Raw genomic sequence first — 27,132 nt, 5'->3', positions numbered from 1 at the left:
AGAGAGAACACACAACGAGCGATTTTTCATCTCAGTGCAGTAGGAGCAGTGGCGGCAAGCTGAAACCCTGCAGCGCGTTGTCCAACAATGGGGTAAGTAGCGAGGATGCGGTTTACAGCCAGGCAAGCGGGGGTGACAGGTTTTAGGCTTAATAGGCTGTGTCTGCGAGCGCTGTTTACTTACACGTCTGTTAGCTGGAGGGGGAAGGCTGCACTCCAAGTGCCCGGCAGATCAGCTAGAGCGATTCCTTTGTTCTGTGGAGCAGCTCCAAACTTCCAAACGATTTATGAACAAACTTTCACAGAGTGAAGTGTCCAGAACACACCAGGCACCCGCAGTGCAAGAAATATAACCTGGGACATGGGAAATGGGGGGCAAAGAGAGGTGGCTAGGTGACGGAGAACGGTTTTGGAGAATTGTTTTGGCCAAGGAGTGACACTTACGTTTCGTACCCTTGTCTCCGTTGTGTGTGTCGGGTTGCAATGCCTGACAGCGGGTGAGAGCATCATGGAACATCTCCAAGCTCCTTAACCTGAGTGATGGTTTTACGCCGCAGTAAAGTATAAAAGGGAAACTTCAGAGAGATGGGATCTAAAAGTGGGATTATGAACCCGGGTAATTGATGTCCGTGGTATTTTCAAGGGCTGCTTAATGAATCGCGTTACCTCATATTTTGTCTCGCTCTATTTATTGGTTCCTGTCCAGTGTTGTTATGGCGACGTGCAGTTATGTTCTCCTCAGGTTGTATATCGTCTCAGAGATATACTGAGCCTGCCCTACCATTGTCAGGATCAGTCAGACGAACATACATCCGCACGCTGTTGTGGTAACCATCACTGCTGCACAGAAAACGGGGCTGGCTATAAATCGTGTGGCTCTTGGGACGCTTGGTGCTTTTACGCAAAGTGGCCCCAGGGGTCATGAGAGTCGGGTCCCATGCAGAGGGGAACCCTGTAAAGGAAACATCTGTCTTCTGAGCGCTCGCCGCACAGACCGTCCCCGGGTCTGGTAAGAACCCTTCTCCGCCACTTGAGGGGAGGCTCCTGATTGGTCGAGGTTTGCCATGTGGTCTCTTCCTCCTGTCGGCATGACCAGGATATACAGAGTGGAGAGAGTCCCCCCTGTATTTACCAGGGGCTCTCCCTCCTTAAGGTGCGCCTTATTCAGAGACACCCTCAGAACGCCAAACGCGGACTGCCAGAGCGACTTCGGTATGCTGGTAAGCGCAAACGAAACGCTAAAGCTAAGCTCTCAGTTGACAGCATGCGGGGGAAAAGTTTCTGGCATCCTGTTGAATGTGTCTGCGTATTGCATGACTTGTGTAGCACTATCATGAAATCATATGGTCACACAACTGTCATAGGCTGTAGTTAATGATATGATTTTTCAAGCTATGATTAAAAAAAAATCGCAAACAATCCTGCTGCTTGTAACATTAGGCACCTCAGGGAGTGTGGGACAGCACAGCTCTGCTCCAATGTGAGCATTGATTATTTCTTGGACTGTAGCCAAACAGCCCGCAGTATAAACACACCTCTCCAAGGGACATCGGAAGCCAGTAGAGCATCAAAAAGCAATAAAGGCAATGTAGTCCCTAGGAGGCCACCTGCCTCTACCATCTATTTTAAAATGGGGCTGCATTTTTAACATAGCTGGCTCAACTATGAGGAATCCTGTTTTCACAAGGACCGAAACTGAAGAGAAGCCTATGCTTTCTAGTGTGCCTGAGTGGCTTATCTGTGATGTGGGCAGGTCAGATAGCGGCTAAGTCCTGACCATCTCATGCCTGATCCCAAGAATAGATTTGTCATGACTATATTTGGAGGTCTCATCGCTATCTGGGCCATTCCACATTCCAACTTAAACACCAAAATCTGTGTCTTTGATTTCGGCTCATGGAAAAGTTTCCAAACCTTTTTGGTGCCATCCACAGATCCGGAGATCTCGTGATATCTATCTGGCTATAAAAAAAAGAGGTACATTAAAAATGATCCTTAATGGCTTTAAAACATCATGTGTCGAAAGTCAAATGTGGATTTACTTTTCAGGCTGTGACACGATTTATCAGACGACCGAACGGGCTTAAAATGGACTTTTGCAGGAATAAACACAGGCAGGATTAATCTGCAATGACAGAATGGCATTATTCCATGACACACATAACATATACACCCAAAGAAAAATGAGAATAGCAGCTTCAGTTTCAGGGCAAGTTTGTTATCATCACTATGCATGTTGAAGTCAAGGCACAGGTGAGAGACAGGCATAATTAACTGTGAAATTCGTTTCCAAATTCAGTATAAAACCACCAATCTGTGTTCCATTACCTTGAGGAATGATGACACAGCCAGAGAACACAATATTGGATATCTCCAATAACAATGAGATCTGTACCAAACATACTTTCCCCAGTGCTGGTACGGAGCTCAGCAGTCTGACGCACGTCCCAGTGTGAGATCTGATACCCCATGATTCATTACAGGCACAGTGCTGGCATTTATACCTGTGCAGTAGCTGCAAATGCCACCTGTAGATGTATGCGGTTAATATTCCCTCTCACAATGTCCTAAAATGAGACTGGGAGCAGCAATCCATCACCAGAGGCATGTCTGGTAAATAGCCATATTGCTTTTCCTACTGTGGATCTGAATTGCTTTTTTTTTTTGGCTTGAATGGTTGTTTCATCCCCTAGGACATGATAGGGTGAAAGCTAGAACCAAGATTTTGATTTTGTGAAGCATACATCTATTGTGTAGTCTGTGTGTGTGTGTGTATATATATTTGTTTCGTTTGTTACATACAGTATATGATGTGTGAACCAAACACATTTCTTCTGTCAAATGTGTGTTTGTACTTGTTAGATTGTGTGATACGTAATAATTGTGTATTCATGTGTGTACGTTTTGAATTGGGACAGGTTATTTTAATGCCAATTGACACTAGAATGACATGACACGTCTATGTTTAGTACACACAAGCAGAACAGTGAAATGGGGAATGTGTGTTTCTACTTACCTAAAATCCTTTTTCATAACATTTCTATACCTGCTTTGTTATTGTATTCCTGTGCAAGGATCCCGAGATTCTTTTCAAATGAACAAATAGTGGTAATAAAATCCATGTGTACTCATATCCTTATGCCTGGAACTGCAGTCCTTCCTCGGACTTTGTATTCTAGCGGTAAAAGTTTACCAGTACTTCCCGTGACAAACCACTTGGACTGGATTCCTACATTAAATCATCCCCCAGCTTGATATCTCTTTTATCTACAGCAGTAGAAAGAGTGGCAGGGTTTGCCTTAAATGTGGGAACCTCGGCATTTATCCAAGTGAAGCCAGTGTTGTGGTACAACAGCCTGGGTGGAGTTTTAGCTAAGGTATCTCTAATCAGTAGTTAGCCTACATTAAGTGCAAGTATGTATTTTGTGTATGTATGTTCAGTTCAGCTCCAATAATGTCAGCATCTGGTCTTTCACAGGCTGGTATTGTTATGAACAAATGAAATTACATCTAATGCCATAAAACAAGGGAACAGTCACTGTTTTCAAAAAATATTATTCCATAAGATTTCATGATTTGCATGTTTTTTATTGACACACCATTTTGAATGTGGTTAAAGATTATGCTTGCAATTCCCAGTAGTATGCTACATTCTTCTACCCAAAGTACAATTTGTCATGGATATTCTATTATTCTACAAAGCCAAAACTAAATTTCAAATGGAGACTGGCCCTCAAATCGTGCATTAGACACACATACCAAGGAGCTGCTTCTGTGTGTGCCTGGACATTTTTACCTCTGTTTTGGAAAGAAAATACCAGTCTTAATGCCTGATTAATGGAGGGGTCAAAGGTTTGACTTGATATTGAGTTTTCAAGACCGTTTTGAATGGTGATGACTGGATAATTGGAAGATACAGCCGAACAACATCCATGTGGTTTTCATTATTCTCTAATGGCAGCCACCAGCAATGGAGAGAGATGGATATCTCTGTCCGCCGGAGAAGATCTCAAACTGTTCTTTGTTAATTGAATAGTTGGAGAACATTCTCTGCTGTACATTTTGGGACTTTTGTAGCTTGAATTTGTGAGTCATTAATTCCCACGGGGGGGAGAGAGCGCAGTGACATTGCCAAGTTCCCAGTGTTGTTCTAAAATTCTGTTTCTGGATACTGGTTAATCTGAGAGTTTACTCTAAAAATAGCTCTGAAACTTTAGAATGGCAACACTGAAGTCACAGAGGAGAGGGAAATTTAAAGAGCAGCTGTGAACACAATGCTGCTCAGTAACCAGCTTAACAGGATGATCGTGTATTAAATTTATGTACATCACAAACAACAACTCTGGATAAAAAGCCGTGATATAGACGATAACGCTATTCATGCGATATTGAGCTCTCTTCACCAGAACTGTGCAGTTTGAATTATGAGGTTATTATATCAATGAGACCAAAGAGTCCATGTGGACCCGTGCCAGGACAGGATTAGGATAACACAGCAATGTGCTTCCTATCTTAGAGTTGTGACATACATTGCCATTAGTAAGGTAAGCATTTTCTGAAGGATGGCAAGGGTTTATGTAAAGGGAAATGGCCTAATAAATCTTCACATAAGCCGAATAAACAAAATGAACATGGAAGATGATAAATATTTAATGACTAAATATGGACATCCACTGTGCCTTTTCTCATTATAGTGTAGCCGAGAGTGGCTTTTGAATTCATTTTTGTCTAGGCAGCTGCCGGCCATTCGCAGCGACTTTGCAAGGGGAGTTACAGAGTGAACACGGGAAAAACTTTCTGCTCGCTCTTGGAATGTGGATCACCGGCACCCACTCGATCTTGATGGAATTAAGGTCGTTCTTCATTTTCCTGAGAGCGCGGGTATGAACAGAGTGATTAATGGGCCTTGCGCTTAGATCATTTGCAGTTTCGAAATTCTGTGCTTGGGCAGACAGTAGATAATATCAGTCAGGAAGGTGTAGATCAAGGGTATTACCACAGCCTAATGTGAAATGATGGCAACAAGACTCTAATACATTATGATGTGGCTGTGGTTGTGGTCATTGTGTGCAGAGGCAATGTGTAATGTTGTAAGAAGTGAAGAATCACTTGAGATGGCTGGACCAGTTCTTTGAGGAGACTTTTTGTAGTGTATGCTGCCAGGTTGGATAAAGCTAGTGTGAAGAGCAGCAGGATAGTTTAACTCCCCTTCCAGTACTTTGTTGCAATGCTATAAAATGTGTTTCATTAGCTGTGGCATTTATGCACTCTGATGCCATCTGGAGATGTCTGTGTGAAAAAGAAAGTCACACTTCTGTGGATGTACATATGTGTATGTGCATCTGCACGTGTGCATGTCAATGCTGCATGCGAGTGTGTGTGTCCTCGTGTGTATGCTACCAATCATTACTCACTGTCTGCATGGGTGTCTTTTTAAATGGATGCCTCACAGGTGAAATAGTCACTCGATAAACAATCTTAGCCTTAGCACACAGTCCTGATTAGCTCTGTCATCAATAGTCCTTATTCTTAATGAGCTAAGGATTACTGGCTCCACACCTGAAGTTCAGCCAGACACGTTAGGAGTCATTAATAATCAGGCAGTTCTGTACAATGTGTTTCGCCACTCGTTATTAGCAGATAACATTCCAGTCGGGTTGTGTTCCTGGAATATTGATTAGTGATGAAGGCTGTGATTGCCTTGCTGGCACACACCAGCAACAGCTCATCCCACTGGTAGAGAGGGAATCCATTGTCTTTTATCAGCTGTGTGGAAAGGGGTTAAATCCTCTAGGATTTTATCTGAATGAAAACAAGTGCACCCCTTTAAAATGTCATTCAAACTGGACACCCTGTGGAGGAGCGCTGGAGTCCGTCTGAATCCCAGGAGACACAGGGACGTACACCCTAAGCGAGGTACTTCAGCTCAGTTTGTTTAAAGCAGAAATCCAGCTGAATAAATGGATTACGAAGTATGTGAGGTAGACCTGTAAGGACTGTATGTTCCCCCTGCACAGTAATGAATAGTAACAAGAAAGGACATTGAATGAAGGGTCTGAGCTCCCCTTCAATAGTGCTCATCAGACCAATCAGAAGAAATAAATAGTAATGTAAATACAATATAATCAAATGTGATAATATTGTCTATTTGTCACTGACACGCAATGCAACAGCATTGCAGGCCCTTAGGGAAATGGAATGGTAAGCTGGAAGGTGAAGTGTTTGTAGTGTGAAATGGGTCGCCATTTTATGGATTACGTAGAAATCTTACATGCTACAGGGTACGATGTATGATCACAGCAACTTTTATGGGACAGAGACAGACTTTTTATCCTGGAGAGAGTGCTTCGCCTGTTAGTGGTGGCTTTGTTTTGCTATAAGGTTGGCAGCCATCTACTTTAGGTCAGTTAAAGAATGCTATCTCTCCCCTTGAGAATTATAACAAGCTCCAGAAATGAAGGTCCTTCCTAGGCCTGCTGGCTGTGTAAAAGGAGAAAATTTAGTGGAATGAAATGTAATGAGCCTATCCTTATACTCCTCATGTACATTCAACGATCAGGATTTTTATTTCACAAAAGAAAGGGAGAAACTTATGAGCCTGATCTCTTTCACCGGTTGCCGAGCAACTAATGACCTTTTTCATCATTTCTAATTACACTTTATGGGGTTGTGTAAATCAAAGAATCATTGTGTTGCGCTGTAAATTGTTAATTAAAATTTATTTATCATGTCATCTGAAAGTTTCATATGCTGTCTGATTACGCAGATCCTAGATTTCAGTATAGCAATTCAAAACAACAAATGAGATGCATAAGCATTTTAATGCAGAGATTAATAGATTCATGCTGGAAGAGATTCAAAGTAACATCATGTGAAAAACAAAACAGTCTGCTTCTTTCTTTATAGAGGTCACACAAGGCCATCTGTGATTAGCTGAAAGTGCAGAAAAGGCCACAGAGGTAATCAGATGGTTAATTTTGTTTTGAGTCATGTTAACATAGACCAAAGATCAGAAACCCTTCAGAAGTGTCAGAGATATCTCTGGCCTTTCGTTCCATCCAAACTCTGAAATCATCGTGGATCTCTAATTAATGCAGGTGACCGTGCGCACTTGAAATGCTGAGTACTTTGTACACACATTCACCTGCATAAATTTAGATTAGCAGTTGATCTGACTGTGTGATGAAGAATTTGTACAGCATATAAACTAAATACATCAACGTACAGGTCCAGGGTTGCTGACCCCTGACCTAGAAGACGGTTTTGATTTGACTCAGAGTGTCTGTGTTGACCTTGACTGAACTGACTCTTGTGGTAAAATTCTTACTTTAATCCACACACATCTAATCATCCTTAAAGTGTAGTTCGTATGAGACAATTCTCCAGATATCTAAACACGCTTTGACAAATAGGCACTAAATGCTCTGTTCATGCATACAGTCACATAATAAAAACTGATTTAAAAAAAAATTAAATCCTATCTCCAAGGAACTGAACAGGGAAACCTTTGCACCTATACACCATGAGGAGAACTTTATTGAACAGCGTGTCACAACAGCTGAACACTAAGATAAAGCCATCTATGAAAAAGGATGAGGTCACTCCATTTGAACGTGAGAGCCCTTCTCAGAGGACTCTGGGTCCAGGATGCATATACTGTGAAATTATTTAGTATCTAGTATGCTGTCATAAAGAGGATGTACACAGAGATGTTCTGCTTCTCCTTATTAAATCAAAGTACTGCAGAATCCCACTTAGATTCTAGAAGATTTCACATGTGCAATATGGCTACCCCCCGCTCTACACATGTGACCATTGCACCCAATGGAATATCATGTCTGGTTATTATGTAGCTTTAAAACATACCAAACTCCCTCCCATTTTACTGTGCTTTGTGAAATGGCTGAAAGTGACTGGTTTTGTTCATGATCTCTGACTTAGATAAATAAGGAGAATTCTGTGACTGCCTGCGCTGTGGTTTGGGCACCAGATAGCAATTCGTTTCTGTCACATTTTAGTTTTTATCTGTTGGCATTTCTTTAGCGGATTAGAATATGGTGGCATTTCTGTCCCAGTTAATAATCTAGTGCCATTTGTTTGGGGTTGCTGGGGAGAAAAAAAGTGTATCAGTTCCTGTCTCAGAGGACAGCAGAGAGCAGCGCAAAAGAACACGATATCAGGTTGGATGAACATTTTGACTCACAACCCCAAAGGTCAAATGTCACAGTTCTAGAGCGATAACATCTCTCACTCTCACACATATGATAAAAACATGGGTTGAGCAATAACAGGGCTATTAATCAGTGATGGGCTGGCTTCAGCAGGGCTGCTGACCTACCAAGGGGAGAGGGTGTGAACAGCCGCATGTGATTAAGCAGGCCTTCAGATCTGCCCCCTGGTGGATCTGTTGCTGTTGAGGATACGTGTTAACGGAGATAAATCATGCTTATGAAGCACACAGAACTTTTCAGCTTTCCCCATTCTCATGCGTGTATGCTTTTGGTATGTGTTTATGTGTCTGTGTTTGTGTGTGTGTGTGTGTGCGTGTGTGTGTGTGTGTTTGCATACATATGTACTTGTGTCTAAATCTGAGTGCTTTGTAGTGTGTGCCTGCATGTGTGAGCAGCATCCATGTCAGTATATGACTGCGTAGGCATCCAGGTGTGTGTGTCGGAGGGAGGAGGTTGCTGGATGTGTGGGTGTACAAGTGCATTTTCTAATACATAACTAACAGATAACAGCACACAGCAAGCTTGATGGGGAACATGGGGCTTTCTCTGACTATCCATTTCATCAGCCAGATTTCATTAACCTTTCAGTGCAATTACTCAGAACACCTGATGGTCCTTGAATATACCGATGCATGTTAATTGCTTTGATTGTGCACTCGAAGGTAGCAAAGCCAACGATGTCTGGGGTAGGGTGTTTTTTTTTAAAGAAAGAATTTTATTTATGAGAAACAGATCCTAGCCACAGACTCTAAATGTACAGGAAATTCTATCCTGAATGCTTCCTCACTCCAGAAACATCCAATCATGCGCACAGGTTAGATTCCTATGATTTAGTGCTTGTTGGTATTTTATGTGGTATTCATGTGACTGAAATGATGAATCAGGAGAGTGGCTCCTCAGATGGTGCAGATTGTAAAATGATGGACGTCCTTATCTCTACCCAAAGAAAAACGAACTGATTGGGTCTGTGGAAAATTAAAAAAAAAAAACAACTGTCAGTGCACGAAAGCCGAGTTCAAATGGGGGTGACTGATAGTACTAATGCCATGGCATTGAAAGCATTCGGGAGTTATTACCCGCAGAGCTGGAAGATGCATTCCAGATGGACATATCCATTGTTGGAGCGGGGCTGTTTTTCTTGAAATATAGGCCTTAAAACCTTCAAAACTGCAATAAATCCACCGGTTATTGAGATTCTGACAAGCAGCTTTCATAAAAAGAGACATGGACCAATGAGCAAGCCGATAAACTGAGTCCATTCCCCGACGTATCCCCTCTCACACTCTACAGTGAAGAGAACCATTTCATATTTTTTGTACACTCTGAGACAAATTTAGGAGATCACCATAGAAACATATGAGAGTGTTATTCCACCTCAACCCTTTTTTTAGTGAGTCCTTGGAATAGCTATCACATGTCTCTATGCTGGACTAGCTATGTTTTGTGTGTGTTCACATTTCAGATGTTATTTTGGTTAATTCTTTCCGTTTTTTTCTGGGGTGTATATTGTACAGCTGTACATATGGCCATCTTTAATGGTACCAGTGGTGCTGACCACAAGTTTACAAGAGGCCGATCAGCCTGCTGTTAATATTCCCTTCAGTCCTCAGTGTCTCTGGAGCAGCTTTTGCTGATTGCTTCTGATGAGAATGAATTGGATAATTGCCCAATACATGAGCCTCAATTAGATGAAAATTAACAAGAGGGCAGCAATACCAGTATAATCGGCAAAGCCAGGACTCGTGGGATACAGATAGACACCAGGCTCATCTCTGCTCTGTGCATATTTTTCAGATTTGGTAAATGTCGGCACTGGCATTACTGGCATATTTTGGCTCAGCACAAAATTCATCTGTATCAGCTAGCTTCCATTCTGTTAAAAACACAACGCAATCTCCCGCCCTCATCTGTATTTGCTGGCCGCAGATGTAGTGCACAAGCTGCTGGCCCGTTAGCATGAATGAGAACAGAATGCAAATGTTTTGGAAAGTTTTTCACTGTTTTTTTTTTTTTTTTACTGAGATACAGATGTGTGCTGTTGTCACTCTGTGCGTTAAGTGTGGTCACAGGGTCTCTCTCCTGTGTAAACAGTTTAAAGGTTGCAGGGGTCACCATGAGCTTTGGAACTACATCTTTATGTAAGGCGTATACAAAGTGAAGCATGTTATCACTCCCAGCAGGCAAGGCAAGCTCCAATCAGCTGCTGCTGTACACCAAAACAAAGGCCTTGTTTCAAACGAAAAAAAAAAAAACCCTTGCAATGTTGCCCGTTTTCCTATGATGTCTGCTGTATTCTAATGGTTTTCCCTCCCCTACTTTCAAAGTTGAAAAGCTGGGGTCCTGCCAGACCTTTTTCAGGACTGGTGATATTTTACTGTAAGTGGAATTTTTTCTTTTTTCAAACATGTTTCCGCCGTCCCGGGAAACGACTCTGGCTGGAATGAGTTTCTGACCGCACTGTCCTTTGCTGTAAACTCTGGCTCCATGGCGCATTGGACACTCTCACAACATCACAGCGGGGAGGCCCTGATCCTGCGCAGGCGCCCTGCTGAGATGGGCTCAACGCGGGTCAACAAGTTATTATTTCATCTCTAAAGAACAATCGCCCCCAAGTACACACATCTGGGCTGATGGACTCTTTTTTCCCTTTCTCTCTCTCTCTCTTTTTCAATTTGTGTATCCCAAACACCCCCTCCCCCCCCCCCCCAGTAGTGGCGGCCTGCAGGGAGCGCTCTGTGCTTACTCAGATGAGTCACGGACACCCAGCCTCTCCTCTCTACTCCCGTCTCTCTGCTCAGCAGAATGTGTCCATAGGCACTCAGACTTCCGCTTGCCTAACCGTTTCACTCTGACTCCCAAGGAGACTCTTCCCTGTAGACTTTCCCGACTTATCAGAAATAAACAGCGTGTGTCACAAGGCCCCTCGGCCTAGGTTCTCAGTTAGCGATGCGTGTGTCTGAGGCTGAGGACCAAACACATGCTCCATCCCACTGTGAATCACAGCAAAGTCACCCTTATGAAATTCATCTCATTGTGCTCGCAGTGTTGAAGTTAATGACAATATATGCTAAAACCAAGGACCAAAGCTCTCGTGGTCAATGTGGTATGCCATGATGTAAAATTAGCTTGTTGAGCTAAAGGCTCAGGTCCCAGGCTGAGGGAGCCGATTGCGTTGATGTGGCTTGAGAGGGTAATGGCACCTTATGTAGGACACTCTCACATTCACACCCTCGCTCTCACATGCTGCACGCACACACACACACACAAACACATAAATACTTGCCACAGTGACAGTTTGTGGTCTGGAGGAATTCTTCTCACACTGTTGTGCTCCTATATGACCCAAACCTCAGGGTCACCATGAATAAGGGCGATGGAAGGATGTGTACACCGATAGTCACAGTAAGTTCTGAGCAAACTACAAAGGTCTGAATTCAAAAACTTTTCAATAATTAAAATGTTCTCATCGTCAAACCAACTTCCATGCCTCCTTTCAGCCCCTCCACCCGCCACCACTTTAAAAATGAACTGCCTTGACGAACAAAAAGCGAACACAGGCTTTAAAAAATTTTCAGAGCTTCTCGCTGTGAGGCAAGGCTGTGTTCAGCAGACGTGTGTCAGTGAGTTTCAGAGCAGTAAATCCCACACATATTTCTCACTGACTCTTGTTTACTATGGGGGCTTTTAGAAGGACTCTAGGGCAAAGTCCCACGACCGGGAGTTCAGCCTGCAGCGCCACGGCATTGTTGTCGAGAGAACTATACAGCAGGGTTCGAATTATGGGGGGGGTTGGGGGGTTGGGGGGGTCTGGGGGGGGGGGGGGGGGGTTACCCCCCCAAAAGAGGTAAAAACAACAGTTTGGGGGGGAGGGTCAAATATTTATATATCCTTCTTACCTGTAATTGTAAATATTACAATATATTTCCCATATTCATGATTCATGCCTGGAAGAATCTTGTAATATGATTTCAGACACCCCTAAAGTGGACCATACTTTAGGGGTATCTGAAAAAAAATGAGTCCAAGTCTTAATTAGGGGGTCAGACCCCCCCGCAATTTGAACCCTGCTATACAGCGCTGTGCCTGCAGGGGCCGCACACAAGGGCAGACGCCAGCATGTGTCGACATCCGGGGTAAATATTTGCACAATGCTGGGGCCAAATCAAACGTTTTCAGCTGATGAAAACAGTCCAAAGAAAGGCAAGGATAAATTGCTTGTACTTTAAACCATTTCTGTGCCTGTGGGTTTTATGTAACTTTTGCGACTAATGTTACGTCAAGGTACTTCACGTGATTACTGTAACGTAGTTCATAAACCCACTGCAAAAGTGCAATTCTTTCTTAATTGTACCATTTCTTATTGTTTAAGTTCTAATTGAATGTGAATATGATGAGAAATGACAATGATGAGAAATGCAAATTATGAGGAAACATTTCTCATCTGAGAAACTATCTGATTTCATATATTCTTATTTTAAGAGGAAATATACTCATAAAATTATCTCCCTTGAAATGAGAAAAATGTGGTTTGTGAAAAGTTGGTGTTTTCTCAACATGTCCACCAAAGAGTCCTCACATATCATTTGAAGATAATTTTTTTTTCAATCCGTCCTAAAACATTTTGCAATGCGTTTCTCCAAAGGAGGGGCCTGTAAGTCATTTCTGGAATACGTGCTACCTTGCTTTCAGTTGTATGAAATTAGGGAAACAAGACTTCACATGAGGAAAACCAGATATACTTTTTTGAGTGTGAAAGGGTTGGGTGGGTGGGGCGGTTGGGGTGGCGTTCAGACCTTGCATGAATTACAGAAAAAAAAAAAATCTTCATATTAAATCCCCTAATGGTTCCCTCGGTAGTTCTCCATGGCGGAACTTTTTGTGGAAAGTTACAGTGTACTCTGCTTATCTATGCTCGGCTCTAAACGAAGCCACAGTTTACAATAGAGGGAGGCTCTGTTTAATTTACTCCCTGGGGGAAATATGGCAGCCACGAGTGTTGTTTGACTTGTGACTGACGGGTGAACCATCACACTGGTTCTCGCCGTCGAACAAGAGTCTAAATCTGTCCCAGCCGTTCCTTCACGTCAAGCACCGTGATGAAATGCTCCTCTCTTTTTGCATACACACACACACACACACACACACACATACACAGAGCCCCCGTCACACCAAATGATGTACTTTTAGCAGGCTTGCTGTTTTACTGCAAGGAGGAGTGTTTGCAAACACCTGGCCCTCTGTGCATGCTTTGCGTACTGCTTCCTGTTCCAGCTCAGCTCTTAATTTGTCAGACCTGATTAAATTTTCGATCGAGTACTTATCTGGGTTTTGGCAGCACTTCACCAGCTATGAGCCATTAGCCTTTCTTGAATGAAATTTGTTGTGTAGCTAGAGCAGCATGTTTGCAAAAGACGAAACTAACTCGTGTTATTTTTGGTGATGCTATTTATTGATTAGTTTTCAACTTATTTGATGAAGACTAACTAAGTCATTTGATTAACTGTTTTAGGGCCTGGAAGAATTAACCGAAACAATGTGCCCTCAGGAATTACTGGTATCAGCCATTACCTCAGTTCCATCTTTGGGGTAGCGTTCTCTGTGGTATTGATCCACTAGTGTGGCGTTAGAGATGCTTTAAAAGGGAGTGGCTAGGTGTTACGTCCTGACTTGTCTGTTTTTGGAGGCAAATGCTTGAGACAGCTTTAGGGAGGTGGGCAGGGTTACCTTCTGTAAATACTGTACATATTTACAGTAGCCCCTGTGGGCGTGCTTATCATGGTCGTTCCTTGCTGACTCCATATCTCTCAGAGGAGTCAGCAGGACATATGTCTTCTGTGAGTGTTGGGTTTTCTCAGGAGGAAAGTGAGGCACCATCTGTTGGTAAAGTAACACCACTGTATTGAACAGCCCAAATGGCAGGACATGCTATGGGCCTTTCCATTTGGAGAGTCACACAGCCACTGGGTAATGGCCCTATAGGGGCTGTTCTTGTTCGTGCCATTGATTGACAACCAACCTGCGACACACTCTCACTCAATTTTCTAGTGTGACTGGCACGGGAAGTCTGAGAAAGGTCAAGCTAGTGTGAACCATATCTTATTGTCTCCATGCACAATCTAGACCACTCTCGAAAAAAAAATCCTATCTGCTTACCACCTCTTGCTGATCACCCATCCTAATCAATGATTTTCTTGATTGGGCAAAACAACCGTGGCTTGAATACACCGAAAGGACGCTTATAATCTCTCTCTCAGGTATCATCCTTCGCAACTTTCTATTCCTCGACGGTCATGTGATTTGGAATGTCAGCAACACTATCAGCCCAGTGCGTGTCAATCGGCGGCAGTAACGCAACTCCACGCTTGTGTTGGAAACTCCGTATTTTCCCTCTCGCCTTTACGCCGCCGAACGCTGTCACAGAGAGAGAGAGAGAGAGAGAGAGGGAGAGAGAGAGAGAGAGAGAGAGGGGGGGATAGAGAGAGAGAGAGAGAGAGAGAGAGGGGGGGGGGGTGAGAGATGCATGCAGCGTCTCGTCTTGCGAACAGAGGCATTGCTGTGTTCTACTTGCACGCGCGCAAGATGTAGGCTGAGAGCGACATCTTTCACTTCTCTGGAAAAAAAGAACAGCACACACACGCAGGAAGTGACACACATTTCATGTCAAGTTGCTTTGGTGGGAATTTTGCTCCGGCATGGAGAGCTGTAACCCCCTCACAAGTGAAAGGATGGAAGCATGGCTGGACGATCACTTGGACTTCGCTCACTCCTACTTTGTAAGGAAAGCCACGAGGTAAGACGATGACTGAGTTGTTCCACACACTGAGAATTGCCCGTGTGGGGTTCATGCACTTTTCCACAGGTATGGGATCAATCTACTAACCTGAAGTGCATAAGCGACCTTTCTCATGTCCGTTTTCTTGCGCATGTGGAGGCTGCGTTTGGTTAGTTTTGATCCAGAGCTATGTGCTCTGCGTGGTTACATTTTGGCAGATTGCTGCAATACGTTTATATCTATAAATCAGATTTTGCACATCTACACCGCAACAACGTCTTTGAATTTCATTGACATCTATTCATTCGCAGCGCTATCGATCCAGCAATGTAATCAGTAACCATTCAAAGGAAGAGCAATGCAATTTAGAGGATCCATGTGTTCAATCAGTAATCTCATTGTAATCGATAAATGCTTTCATTTCTTGCGGCAAATGATGTTCCTTAAGTCTATGTATTCCATGCGCTGTTTAACAATTGTTTCTAATTTAGCGACGGGTTATTACCATATGAACGTGTTTGACAAATCTTGCTCACTTGCAGACGTCACTTCATTCAGTGAAGCACGAATTTTTCTTTGATTCACGCGTGGAACTTGGTAACCTTTACAAGAAAAGCTGTGATTTAAATCTTTTATGTGGAGTGTCGATAGAGTTCCTTTGCGGTGTATACTGAAACACAGTGAACGAGCGAAATTGAACTAGTCTATCTTTGACTGAAAGATCTTATATTATAATGGTTTCTCACCTGTGAACTAAAAAAAACGTTTTACTGTAGAGGAAAAAATGTAACGTAACACATCACAGGAAACGATCTAAACAAATGAGTGACGGATCGGTCTGGTTTGTCAGATCTGCTTTGAAAGTAAATATTGATAAGAGAGGAGATTGGCGACGTGTCAAGAAAATACGGATTTTAAAAAGTTCTGAATTAACGCGGTATGTTTAGTTGTAAATTGCAGTTTCTATACTCACAGAGAGAGAAACAGTCTCAGTGCAAATGATATTGATTGTAGTATTGGATCGCCTCACCGATGCAAAACGAAACTTGTTTTTCACCAACCGTTACGGGGCTGGCTGAATCTGACCGAAATATTAAAGCGAATATATATTTACAGTGAAATATGTTCTTCACTGTAAAATATATGATTTCACTGATTTCATTTTGCCGTGACTTGATTTAAGTTTGCCGTTTAACAAAAAATTCAAAAGCATCACACTATATTTCCAAAAGTTGACATTTTATGATGCTCACTTTCAGCGTTATGTCATTTGGTGAAATTAGTAACGGACAATCTTAGTACTATGGGTAAACTTGAGCCGCCAGCAGGAGCAGTATACTCATGTTTCTGCTGAAGCATGCTTCAATAACAATTGGTCCCATGAGCGTGAACTTGGAATATTGTTGTTTGGGTTCAGCGTGTCGTCTTTTGTGTGTTATGTTTTGAGGTTGCTTAAGAGGTGGTCTTTAAGCACCTGCAATGCTATGACTGCAAAAATATTTATTGTGCGTCAGAAAAATATTGTATAAATCCTATGTCAGCAAATATTAAAGTTGTGTTTGAAAGCGACCCCTTAAAACTGAAAGCTATTGATTTTGTAATATCTTGTGAAGACACATTAAGGTCGCTTCGTGGAGACTCCTTCAACTCTGCTGGAGTCTTATTTATTCTCATGCAGGAGTTGCTGATGAGTCGGTATTTACCATGCACTGCCCTCCGTTATGCTGAGGAGATTACTGCTAATGTTCCCTCTTATCGTTGGTTTATTTTTCTGCAGTAGAAGTGGCAGTGGCAGTGACTTTACAACAGCCTAAACATGCTACTGTTCTTCCGGTGGAGCGTTTCAGGACTGTGTGTGTGTTTGCGTGTGTATGTGGGTGCTTGTGTGCTTGTGTGTGTGTTACTCTAGTGAAGGAGTTTTTCTGTGTGTTGAAGTGATGATAGGGATTGTATATCTGTAAGCACAGGATCTCTTGGTGCCGGTTTAGTGTCTGATTCAAAAGACCCTTCGTGTGTAATCAGTGGCAGCCATCATTAGTGAACAAGCTCTAATTGCTGGCTTTGCAGAGAAAAAAATCCCTGGAGGCAAGAGGTCAGAGTATAAAGTCTTGCTGACAATAAGGAATTCACTTTCAACAAGGAAGTGAATAATAGTTTGCAGCAGATCAGAAAATGAGCAGAAAATTGCTATTGCAATATTGTAAATGAGATGTTTCTTAAAAAGCGGGTATTTCCTTCCTGGCTGTTTCATAAACAAATAAATGAAATAAAATAAAGTAAAATAAAAATAGCTATTATAAGCAGATGCATGTGCTCGCATTGTCAGCACTATTCAGTTGGGGTATTAACACTATAAAGAACTGGGCTGTGTCGTAACCCATCATTGAGTGATTGGTTGGTTCTTTGCAGGGAGATGGTTAACGCCTGGTTTGCTGAGAGAGTCCACTCCATTCAGCCCTCCAGAGAGGGAGTGAAAGCCCAGCCCGAGCCCTGCCCGCTGTTGCTCCAGGGTGCGCGCCCTGAGGGCCCCGCCCCTTCCCCCGCTCCCGGCACCCCCACCCGGAAGATCTCGGCGTCGGAGTTCGACAGGCCGCTGCGACCCATCGTGGTGAAGGACTCGGAGGGCTCCCTGACCTTCGTCAGCGACTCGGAGAGGGTGCAGATGCCCCTCAGGTCCCAGCGTTCGGAGGCCGGCGAGGGGCCGCAGGGGGGCGATCGCTGTGCCCACCTGCTGGAGCTGGTGAGGGACGTGTCCAGCCACCTGGACGTCACCGCGCTCTGCCACAAGATCTTCCTGCACATCAACGAGCTGATCGCCGCCGACCGCTACTCCCTCTTCCTGGTGTGCGAGGACAGCTCCAACGAGAAGTTCCTGGTCAGCCGGCTCTTCGACGTGGCCGAGGGCTCCACGCTGGAGGAAGCCTCCAACAGCTGCATCCGGCTGGACTGGAACAAGGGCATTGTGGGACACGTGGCTGCCACCGGGCAGCCTCTGAACATAAAGAACGCCTACGAGGTACTTTGCATGTTTGGATTTCCGTCTCACTTTTTCCCTCTCTAAGAGTGCTGAGTAACACTGAGAGCTCCAGAGCCACTGTCAAGAGTTTGGGATTAAGATGATGAATGTGATGACTGTTGTTTTGATGATGAGTCAAGTGAATAGAGTGATGCAGTACAGAAATGTAGAATATGCGTATTTGCTATGGTGGGCTGTGTTTCTTGTGATGGTGGAGCAGAAGACTCAACCACATGCACACACACAAGCACACACACGCACACACACACACACACACACACACACACACAAGAACACATATACATAGAAGCTTACACACACACAGACACAAAACACAGCTTCTCCAGAGCTATCTTTACAAAATAACCAGAAGCAACCTATGCTGGACTCATCCTAAGGCAGTTTGTGAATATTGATTTGTAAAGGTTATATTTCAAATGATTTACTGTCTGCCTCTAATCAATAACTTTAGTTTTCCTCTGAAAATTAAACTGTGCTGTTAATAACTGTGTTATCCCATACGCAACATACACAAATCCCACCTGTGCATACTAATATAAGGAGATATTGGGAAAAATGTAAGACCTAATTTTTAAATCCCTGGATTACCTCTCAGCCCATTTCCTTCCTCATACCCTGGTCCTATTTCTGCTCTTCTGTCTCCAGAGACTGTATAGCTCTTTAACCTTTTACCCCACTGTGATGTCAGGGATGGCTGTGAGTTCAGCTCAATATCTGTTTGAACAGCAGAAACCTTGTTTAGTAAACAGCACCAACACAGAGTTTTTCTGTTTTCTTCTTCAGATGGGTCCCAACTGCTCTCTGTCAAGGCGCTGTGCTCTTTTCAGTGCATAAATGGCTTTGTGCAGTGCTTAAAAGGCACTCTGCCAGAGAGCAGAGGGGTTGTGGGTTCACTTTTCTGCAAGAAAAATGTTCAAGAAAAAGTATTGTTCTAGGAAAAACTCCTGCTGTATAAATGGATGATGGATGATAAGTAAAATTATAGCACTTCAAGACAGCGTGGGTAAACATATCTGCTTGGCAGATACATGCTGACATGTTAAAACGAATGGCCTAAAAAATCCGATGTCTGTGTGTGTGTGCGCGTGTGTGTGTGTGTGTGTGTATATATGTATATGTTGTTTACCTGTGTGTAGTGAGTTATGTCACCTCATTGCTGCTCAACAGTCTGCACCGTGCCTTTATCAGAGGTATTTATAGCGGGTTCTAATTCTGATGAAGTGACAGGGTGTTCTCCTCAACAAGACCCGAGGGGGGGGGGAGCCAGGGCCTCAGCTTAATGCACCTGTGTCCAATTAGAACAGCAATGTTCCATCACAGCACAGCGTCTGGGCCTGGGCAGGCCTGCTGCTCCTCCGGCCGACCTGACACCGGAACCACATTGCGTGCGCTTCCAAGAATACCGCAGCAACATCACGCCACTCACTGGGGACCAAGGGGCTTTCTCTCCTGACTCCTGTCTGCAATACCCCAAGTGCCATGTGGGAAAATGAAGCCTGACATATTACCTCATTCATTTTTTTGTGCGTTTTGCACAGATGAATCTGGTTTTACTTAGTCTTTGAAGCGGTAATGCCGTTCTCCCCGAGGTCCGTTCCTGTGCGCGTGCGAGCAAGGCCCTGCCTTTTTGGCCGATCCCTTATCCTCTGACCTTTCAGAATTGGCCTCAGGGCTTTGGGCCTAAAACGTAAGTCAGGACTGTTTTCATTACGTGTCATCCTCAACTTTTATTGGGTGAAAATGACTGATTTGGAAAATGGCATTAATATGGAGCAGGTTTAGGGGGCTGAAGTGTTGGAATTCTGAATTTGTGAACATTCCTTTGCTTCGTAATGAGGAGACAGAGATCTGGAGTTTTAGTTACACTCCAGTATGGAGTGTTTACTTTAGTTTCATTCCTGCCTCCTTGCTTTTAGGCAGATGAGAGAGGTCCATGACTCTGAAAAATTAGGTCAGTTAGAACTGCAGATAAAAATCTTTACCATTGGTTACGCTTGGAACATTCTATGATCTGATACCGTCTATAAACAGTTGATAGTTCAGCTTGTGTCTTCAGTCAAACACAGCTGGTAAACATTATGATTCATCCTTTACCAAGAATCTCTGGCTGAATATCTCTTACCAAGAAAGAGTTAAACTTGAATGATTTCAGAGAATACATAGTGGAGTGAAGTTATTTTTTTCATTAGAATTGTGAAAAGAAAAAAGTTTTTGCTTTGCCCTTGCCCTTGGCCATGCCTTGACCATAAAAAGCAGCTGTGTAACAAAACCTCGCTTGTGTAATAAATGTGTTTTTGTGGAGCTCTTCCATGTTCGCCAAGGTGATTGTAAAGGAAAGGGAAGTCATACATTTGCATGGTGATCGCTAGTAAGCTCTGCCAATGGAAGATGCTAGCGGTGAGGTGCATGTAGCAAGCAGGCTTTCCACAGTGTGACATAACATGTAAAACTCTGTGTAAAAGCAGCTGTAAGGCCTTTATATGTCACAGGAGTACTTACGCAATGCATATTTCAGATTTGTTTTACCAAATGTTGAACTTCCTCTTCACTCTTTGTACAGTAGTATCTATTTTCCTGTTATTTGCGTGCCTGTAATGGGCGCATGGCTCTTGCCTCCTCCCCATGTTTCTGACTGCTCTGCCAGTGTTTGCACGGGTGTTTACAGAGTGTCATTTGAGGTAACGTGCCCATAACAGCTCCAGCCAACTGTTGCGTGTGTATGTGTGTGTGTGTGCGTGTCTGGGTGTATGTGCGCATATGGAACAGGTGTCTCATTAGGTAACCACTCACAATGTGATGCCCAGTGGGAGTGCCCACTCCGCAGGCTCCCCTGGGACCATAAGTAAACATTTCCTCCTGGGACCCCAGAGCATGCTGGGTAATGATAATGGACAGAGGCTGTTTCTCAGGAAAGATCAAGGCATGTGGGTGGCTGTTACATGGGGACACAGTGTGACCTCCTCTGAGGATCTGTGGCCGGCGTTTCTCAAGATCACTGCGGTTGGAGTACTGCTAAGCAGAAAAAGAACCATAAAAGCAAATTCTCTGTAATTATGACTGACAAAACCACAATGCTTGGTCACACAGGCCCATCTAACTATTTACATTTGAAACAGTATTCAGGCCTTTGCAATTATTTGTTCTGATTCTGCTTTCCTACCCAGATTGCACCAGGTGTGCTCTGGAAATGGATATCATTTTGAATCACAGAGACCGCTACTAATGCTTATAGATGACAGAGGGGAAAAATAGATCTGTCATAATAATTTATGCTTTTCCAGAAATGGAGCTGCTGTTTGTCTATTTTTCATGTGTGTAGCATCATAAAAATCAGAAACTGGGATTTTAGCAGCATTTCTATCCATTTGTATAACTTGTGTTAAGTTTACTAACATAAAGTATTTATGAAATATTTACGGTGTTTCATAGTGCATACAGATTTCTAAGTTGTGCTAATGACAAACAGCTGAGGGTCAAATGAGTGATTTGACTTGTTTCCACAGGACCCCAGATTCAATGCAGAGGTTGATCAGATCACGGGATACAAAACCCAGAGCATTCTCTGCATGCCGATCAAAAACCATAGAGACGAGGTGAGTCTGGAGTTATCTGTCATCACTCTCAGTACCATCGATATATGATATAAACATTCCAGTGGCCATGATCCAAAACGCGTACTTGCACAGTGCAAAGTTTATATACGAGTGTGGAAGTCGGAAGCCACCTGCTCAGTACAGCTCTAAAACGCTGATGTGAACATGGAGTGTTCCTTGGATGTATGGTGTATCTACCCTGCAGTGCTCAAAGAAGCATGGGTAAAACGAAGCACACTCTGGGAGAATTTTTTTAATGCGGAACAATACTCCAGTGTGACATGTGCAACCAATCAGATGAACCACATGGGAACACGGAATCATCTAAAACTGGCAGCCTGTAGTTATCTAGCCTGTCAACTGGCAAATGCTGTGCAGTATATCACAAAGTTTCTAAGCTGGGGTTTGGTCATAAAATTCTCTCAGAAGAAAACACATCAGACAGGGGTTAGCTACTGGTGCTGAGCAAGGAGCAGACGCACACTCACAGTCAGATCTCTCTGATGCTCCCTCTGCAGTGTGGAGTGTACATGAGAGAGAGCACAAGTGGTGGGTGTGTAAGCATGCCTTTCAGACCACAGTCACTTCACAGTTAAATACATCCCCTCACTTTACACACTTTGGCATACCAAATTACTTTACACTGTATGGATTGTTAACATATTGTTGAGTGCAGTATACCATGCACTGAAGTGGAATCAGAATTTCTGTAATGTTTATTTTGGCTACCTTAGTTGGGTTGATTGATTGAGGTGGGGTCTGGTACTAGGCGCTGTTGTCTAGCATTGATCTACATGCTGAACTATGCCACACTGATATGTAGGTCAGGGTTAAGGCCATGTGGAAGTGCCAGGGTGGCAGGAAGAATGCCTTTGTTGTTGTTATGCCGTTGTTACTGGTTGGTGAATGGCCAGTATCAAAGTCCGTCTACAGTCTTCTCTTTGTTTCCACTGCTAGGTGGTTGGAGTGGCGCAGGCCATCAATAAGAAATGTGGAAACAATGGCACTTTTACTGAACAAGATGAAAAGGTAAGGAAAAAAAAGAAAGAAGAAAAAAAGTTCCTTTCTCCTGTGCGTGCCACTCAGGTTGGCGGTGTGGAAAGTTCCGGGGGAGGATGGCTGCTCTCAGATTCTGTCACTGTAAATGCCATGCCCTAATCAGACTCCTCTCGCTGTGAACGCTCCTGACAGGACTTCTCCGCCTACCTGGCATTTTCTGGGATCGTTCTCCACAACGCGCAGCTGTATGAGACGTCACAGCTGGAGAACCGGCGGAATCAGGTACGGCGGGCGGCCCGTCTCGCGGCCCACGCCTCAGAGGGGGCTGCGGCCGTGCTGGCTAAGCGTGTTTTCTGGGAAAGGAAATTCGGCCTTATCCTCCTGCTCTCTGCCAGCACCGATCCAGTAAGCGGGCAGGCATCGTTTAAGAGAATTACTGCAGGGACACATTTCCTGACTGTGGGGAAGGCCAGGTAACTGTCACACAAACACAAATTGGGGGTGAATGCTGTGCTACCTCATTGAGAGAACAGACAGGTATTTGCAACGACTGTACATGACTCCATGGAAATATGATTGTAACCTCACATGTAAACACCAAAAAAGGAAATGCCTGTAGAAAGAAATGCGCCAGTGTGAATCCCAATGGATTGACAGTGGCAGCGTGTGTGTCCTCTGGATGTGCAGATCATCTGTACATTTAATATGTGTCTTCTTTGAGTGTGACGTACATGTTCTTTTTATATGTGTATGAAATGTGTTTTCTGTTTGTATTATGAGTATTCTGTGTGTGTGTGTGTGTGTGAGATGTGTGTTTGCAGTGTGTGCAAGGTGGTTTCTGCTTGTGTGTGAAGTGTGTATTTTCTGGGTGTGTGTTGTGTGTTTTCCCTCTACGTGCGATATGGTCTCTGTGTGTTTGCTTTGTGTATTCTCTTTGTTTACATTTACATTTACATTTATTCATTTAGCAGACGCTTTTATCCAAAGCGACTTACATAGGTTACAGTTCTTTACAATGTTATCCATTTATACAGCCGGCAATTGTGGGTTAAGTACCTTGCCCAAGGGTACAGCAGCAGTGTCCCAGCGGGGATTGAACCGGCAACCTTTCGGTTACGAGTCCTGCTCCTTAACCACTATGCTACACTGCCGTTGTGGTGTGGTTGTTTGTTGTGGTGTCTCTGTGTATGTGATATAGTTTCCCTGTGTGTGGGATGTGGTGTCTCTGTGTGTGATATAGTTTCCCTGTGTGTGGGATGTGGTGTCTCTGTGTGTGATATAGTTTCCCTGTGTGTGGGATGTGGTGTCTCTGTGTGTGATATAGTTTCCCTGTGTGTGGGATGTGGTGTCTCTGTGTATGTGATGTGGTTTCTCTGTCCACAGGACGTGGTTTCTCCGCATGCATGACATGACCTCGGTTTGTGTGTATGCGTGTGGCAGGTGCTGCTGGACCTGGCCAGTCTGATCTTTGAGGAGCAGCAGTCTCTGGAGGTCTTGCTGAGGAAGATCGCCGGCACCATCCTGTCCTTCATGCAGGCGCAGTGCTGCACCGTCTTCATCGCCGACGGAGACTCCATGGTGAGCAGAAAGCGGAGGGATTCCGCAGAGAGCAGTGGAACGCCACAGGCCACAGCGGCCCCATTGTTCAGGGAATTCTGCACTTCCTTTGTTCTAGTTTGGTGGGTTTCCTCAGTCTGTCTCAGAGGTTTTACAGTCAGACAATGCTCAAACAGATATTTCAACAAAGAACTGTAATTATAGTGTTTAACTCGACCGTCATGCATAGCTTCCAAACGATCTCTGATCACACGCTGGCATTTTGTTGCCACTGACCACTGTACGCATAATTCCAGCAACTAAGGATTTTGTTGTTTAGTGGAAAAACATGGAATCATGTTGTGAGGACAGAAAAATGAATATGAATATGTATGGACATAAGAACGGATGGTCCAGCTGAGTGAATTATTATAGGAAAGATGGGCCAAAGATGGATTTCCTCTTGGTTCCTTGTGCTTGTTTTAAAATCAAGGGGTAGAGTGATCTAGACAGCACCTCGTGTGATTACAGCCTGCGAGAACAAAAGTCTCCTCGTTACACAAGGCACGCATGTGAGCGGTTAAACCAAGATCTGATTTCAGTCCTTGTAAAAAGCGTGTTTGGGAAAATGACTAATATACGCTCCTTCCCTCCGGTCTCCGTGAAGAGGGCCTGTGTTGGATGCCCTGGGTTTGGTAAGAGGCGGATGCCTCAGAGCTGAGATAGCCACACAGACCTCATTTATGGAGGGCTACGGGGAGACAAGCCTTCCTCTGAATCAACTTCTTATTCCTGGTTGCCAAGGAGGCAGTCACAATGTTTTTTGGGAAACATGCTTAAAATTAAAAACTCTAATTTTAGGCCCATGGAGAAGGATTTATTACAACAAGAAGTGAACATGGAGACCAGGCCAAATTTCCCACTGATTCATTTCTCATTAATAATCAGCTTGCTGTATTATTATTTTTTCGGTTAGAATTATGCTGATGTTCGTGGTGTATTATGGAAAAGCTTTTAAGCAGTGCTCTAATATGGTGAGTCACCTTGGACCAGGCCAATGTCAGGTCAGCTCTCTCCTGGGAAACCAATCAAAGAAGGCTTCCTTTCCAGTGTAGCCAATCAAATAGCAGCAGGTCTGGAGCCCAAAATGTGTCACAATGCCTGAGTAGAACAACCTGTGTAAACGCACCGCGTTGGCAGGCATAGTGACATCACTGAGCAGGTATCAGGCAGGCGTCTTCACCGCGAACTGAAGCGGAACAGTACCATAATATTTACCCTGCCTCTGACCAGAAATCACTCCTAAATGATCATGTTGTTAGGAAAAACAGCCATATTTTCAGCGCTTGTTTGAGAAACATTTCATAGCTAGCGCCTTAGTTGTTTGATAACAAACTCAATATGAATGAGATGTGGAAAAATGTACATTTTAGCGTGCTTCGCTTTTATGGAGATGTCAAACGATGCCAGGGATTTTTAAGCTTAAAAGGTGCTGCTGTTGTCAAATTGGCTAGCAGTGATGCTGTGGAGAGCAGCACAAGGTAAGCTTAAGCTAGACAAGCAATTGCACTGCCATAGCATTTAGGAGGGTTTGCATGAACAAGCAATGGTCTCTGGATCAAAGATGAATCCATGGCCCCCGTCCATCTCAGCGAGTTTTCTCTCTGCTGTCATCATATCAGATGCATATGGGGTTTTCCAGGTGAGCGTCTGTTTGTCTCTGATCTTGAGATACAGTCGTTGTTGCCAGGACAGCTGTTTCTCCTCTCAACATGAGCTCACAAACAGAGGGACTTTTTTTTTACTGCTGGATAAACACTAACCCCACAGATTACACAGCCTTGCTCTGCCAACCATGTAACATTCCCATAACACTCTGTAACGTTGAAGCAACGTTATCTTTGTGCTGCGGGATAAGTGCTGACCTCAGCTGATTGCAAAGCCCAGCACAGCCAACGTATAACAACGCCACAACCTTCTCAAAGCTTGTAGAAATGTTTATCTTCTTACTGGAGGATAAAGGCAGACCCCGCAGTTTATACAGTCTGGTACAACTGTAGTACCACAAAATATTCCCACAACCTTTCTGTAGCTTTGTATGAATACTGAACGCACTGCTAAGACAGCCTAGCACGGCTAATATTCCCGTACAACTTCTTGAACATTGCACTAATATTATCTTCTTACTGCAGGATAAATATCAACCATGCTGATTACACAACTTGCCAATACATAACACTCTTACCGCCTCATGCAGTGTTTTAGCAAAAGTATTTTGTTACTGGTGGACAAATACTGATTCTGATTATTACACAGCCCAGCGCAGCTAACAACAACCGCATAACCTTTCTTGGACATTATAGCAACATTATCTTCTTGCTGGAGGATAAATTCTGACCTTGTTGATTGCACAGCATGGCACAGCTAATGTATAATATTGGAATAACCTTATGTAATATGGTAGTAATGTCAGGATTAATGTTAATCCCACTGATTAAAGCTGCTGCTAAGGTCCTTAGGGGCCAGGCCCCTACACTCAAACCTGACACCCATATGCAGGGTTGGCACAGAGTGCTTTGTAAAGTGCAATATGAACTAAATACAATCACAATTAAGACACCAACAAGTGAGACCAGAGAAAAGTCACAGTTGGAGAAAACATGAGCAGGAACAAGGGGAAATGGGAAGATAGCAAATGTCAACAAGGGCCTCTAAGTAATCTTATCAGTTTACACCCAAGGAGTAATAAAGAGTCATGCCATATGGTAATGACGAGGGGTGAGACAAAATATTCTACCATTTGAATATTCAACCACAAGGTCACTATCAGACTACATTACATTATTGTCATTTTGTATATGGTCTTATCCAGAGTGACTTACATAAATTAGAGGATTTTTTTTACATGTTCCATTTATACAGCTGAATAGTCACCAAGGCAGTTTTGGACTATCTTGCCCATGGG

The 27,132-nt window shown here is 43.6% G+C and overlaps 1 protein-coding gene across 3 annotated transcripts in view; it reads left to right on the top strand.

Moving 5' to 3' along the window:
* Window positions 1–16: 16 nt before the first annotated feature.
* Window positions 17–27,132, top strand: part of pde5ab (phosphodiesterase 5A, cGMP-specific, b) — a 50,756-nt gene continuing 23,640 nt past the window's right edge. For 2 of the 3 annotated variants that reach the window (XM_036551230.1, XM_036551228.1), the window contains exons 1-6: window positions 14,913–15,020; window positions 17,412–18,018; window positions 21,543–21,632; window positions 22,590–22,661; window positions 22,824–22,913; window positions 24,072–24,209. In XM_036551230.1, coding sequence (XP_036407123.1) covers window positions 14,923–15,020; window positions 17,412–18,018; window positions 21,543–21,632; window positions 22,590–22,661; window positions 22,824–22,913; window positions 24,072–24,209 — 1,095 coding nt within the window. In that variant the 5' untranslated portion in view covers window positions 14,913–14,922. Of the gene's footprint in view, window positions 93–14,912; window positions 15,021–17,411; window positions 18,019–21,542; window positions 21,633–22,589; window positions 22,662–22,823; window positions 22,914–24,071; window positions 24,210–27,132 lie in introns of those variants that run through there. The other variant, XM_036551231.1, reaches the window with a different exon arrangement.

This window comes from Megalops cyprinoides, chromosome 18, assembly GCF_013368585.1.
Source record: "Megalops cyprinoides isolate fMegCyp1 chromosome 18, fMegCyp1.pri, whole genome shotgun sequence".
Taxonomy (NCBI): domain Eukaryota; kingdom Metazoa; phylum Chordata; class Actinopteri; order Elopiformes; family Megalopidae; genus Megalops; species Megalops cyprinoides.
This window is presented reverse-complemented; position numbering and strand designations above follow the sequence as displayed.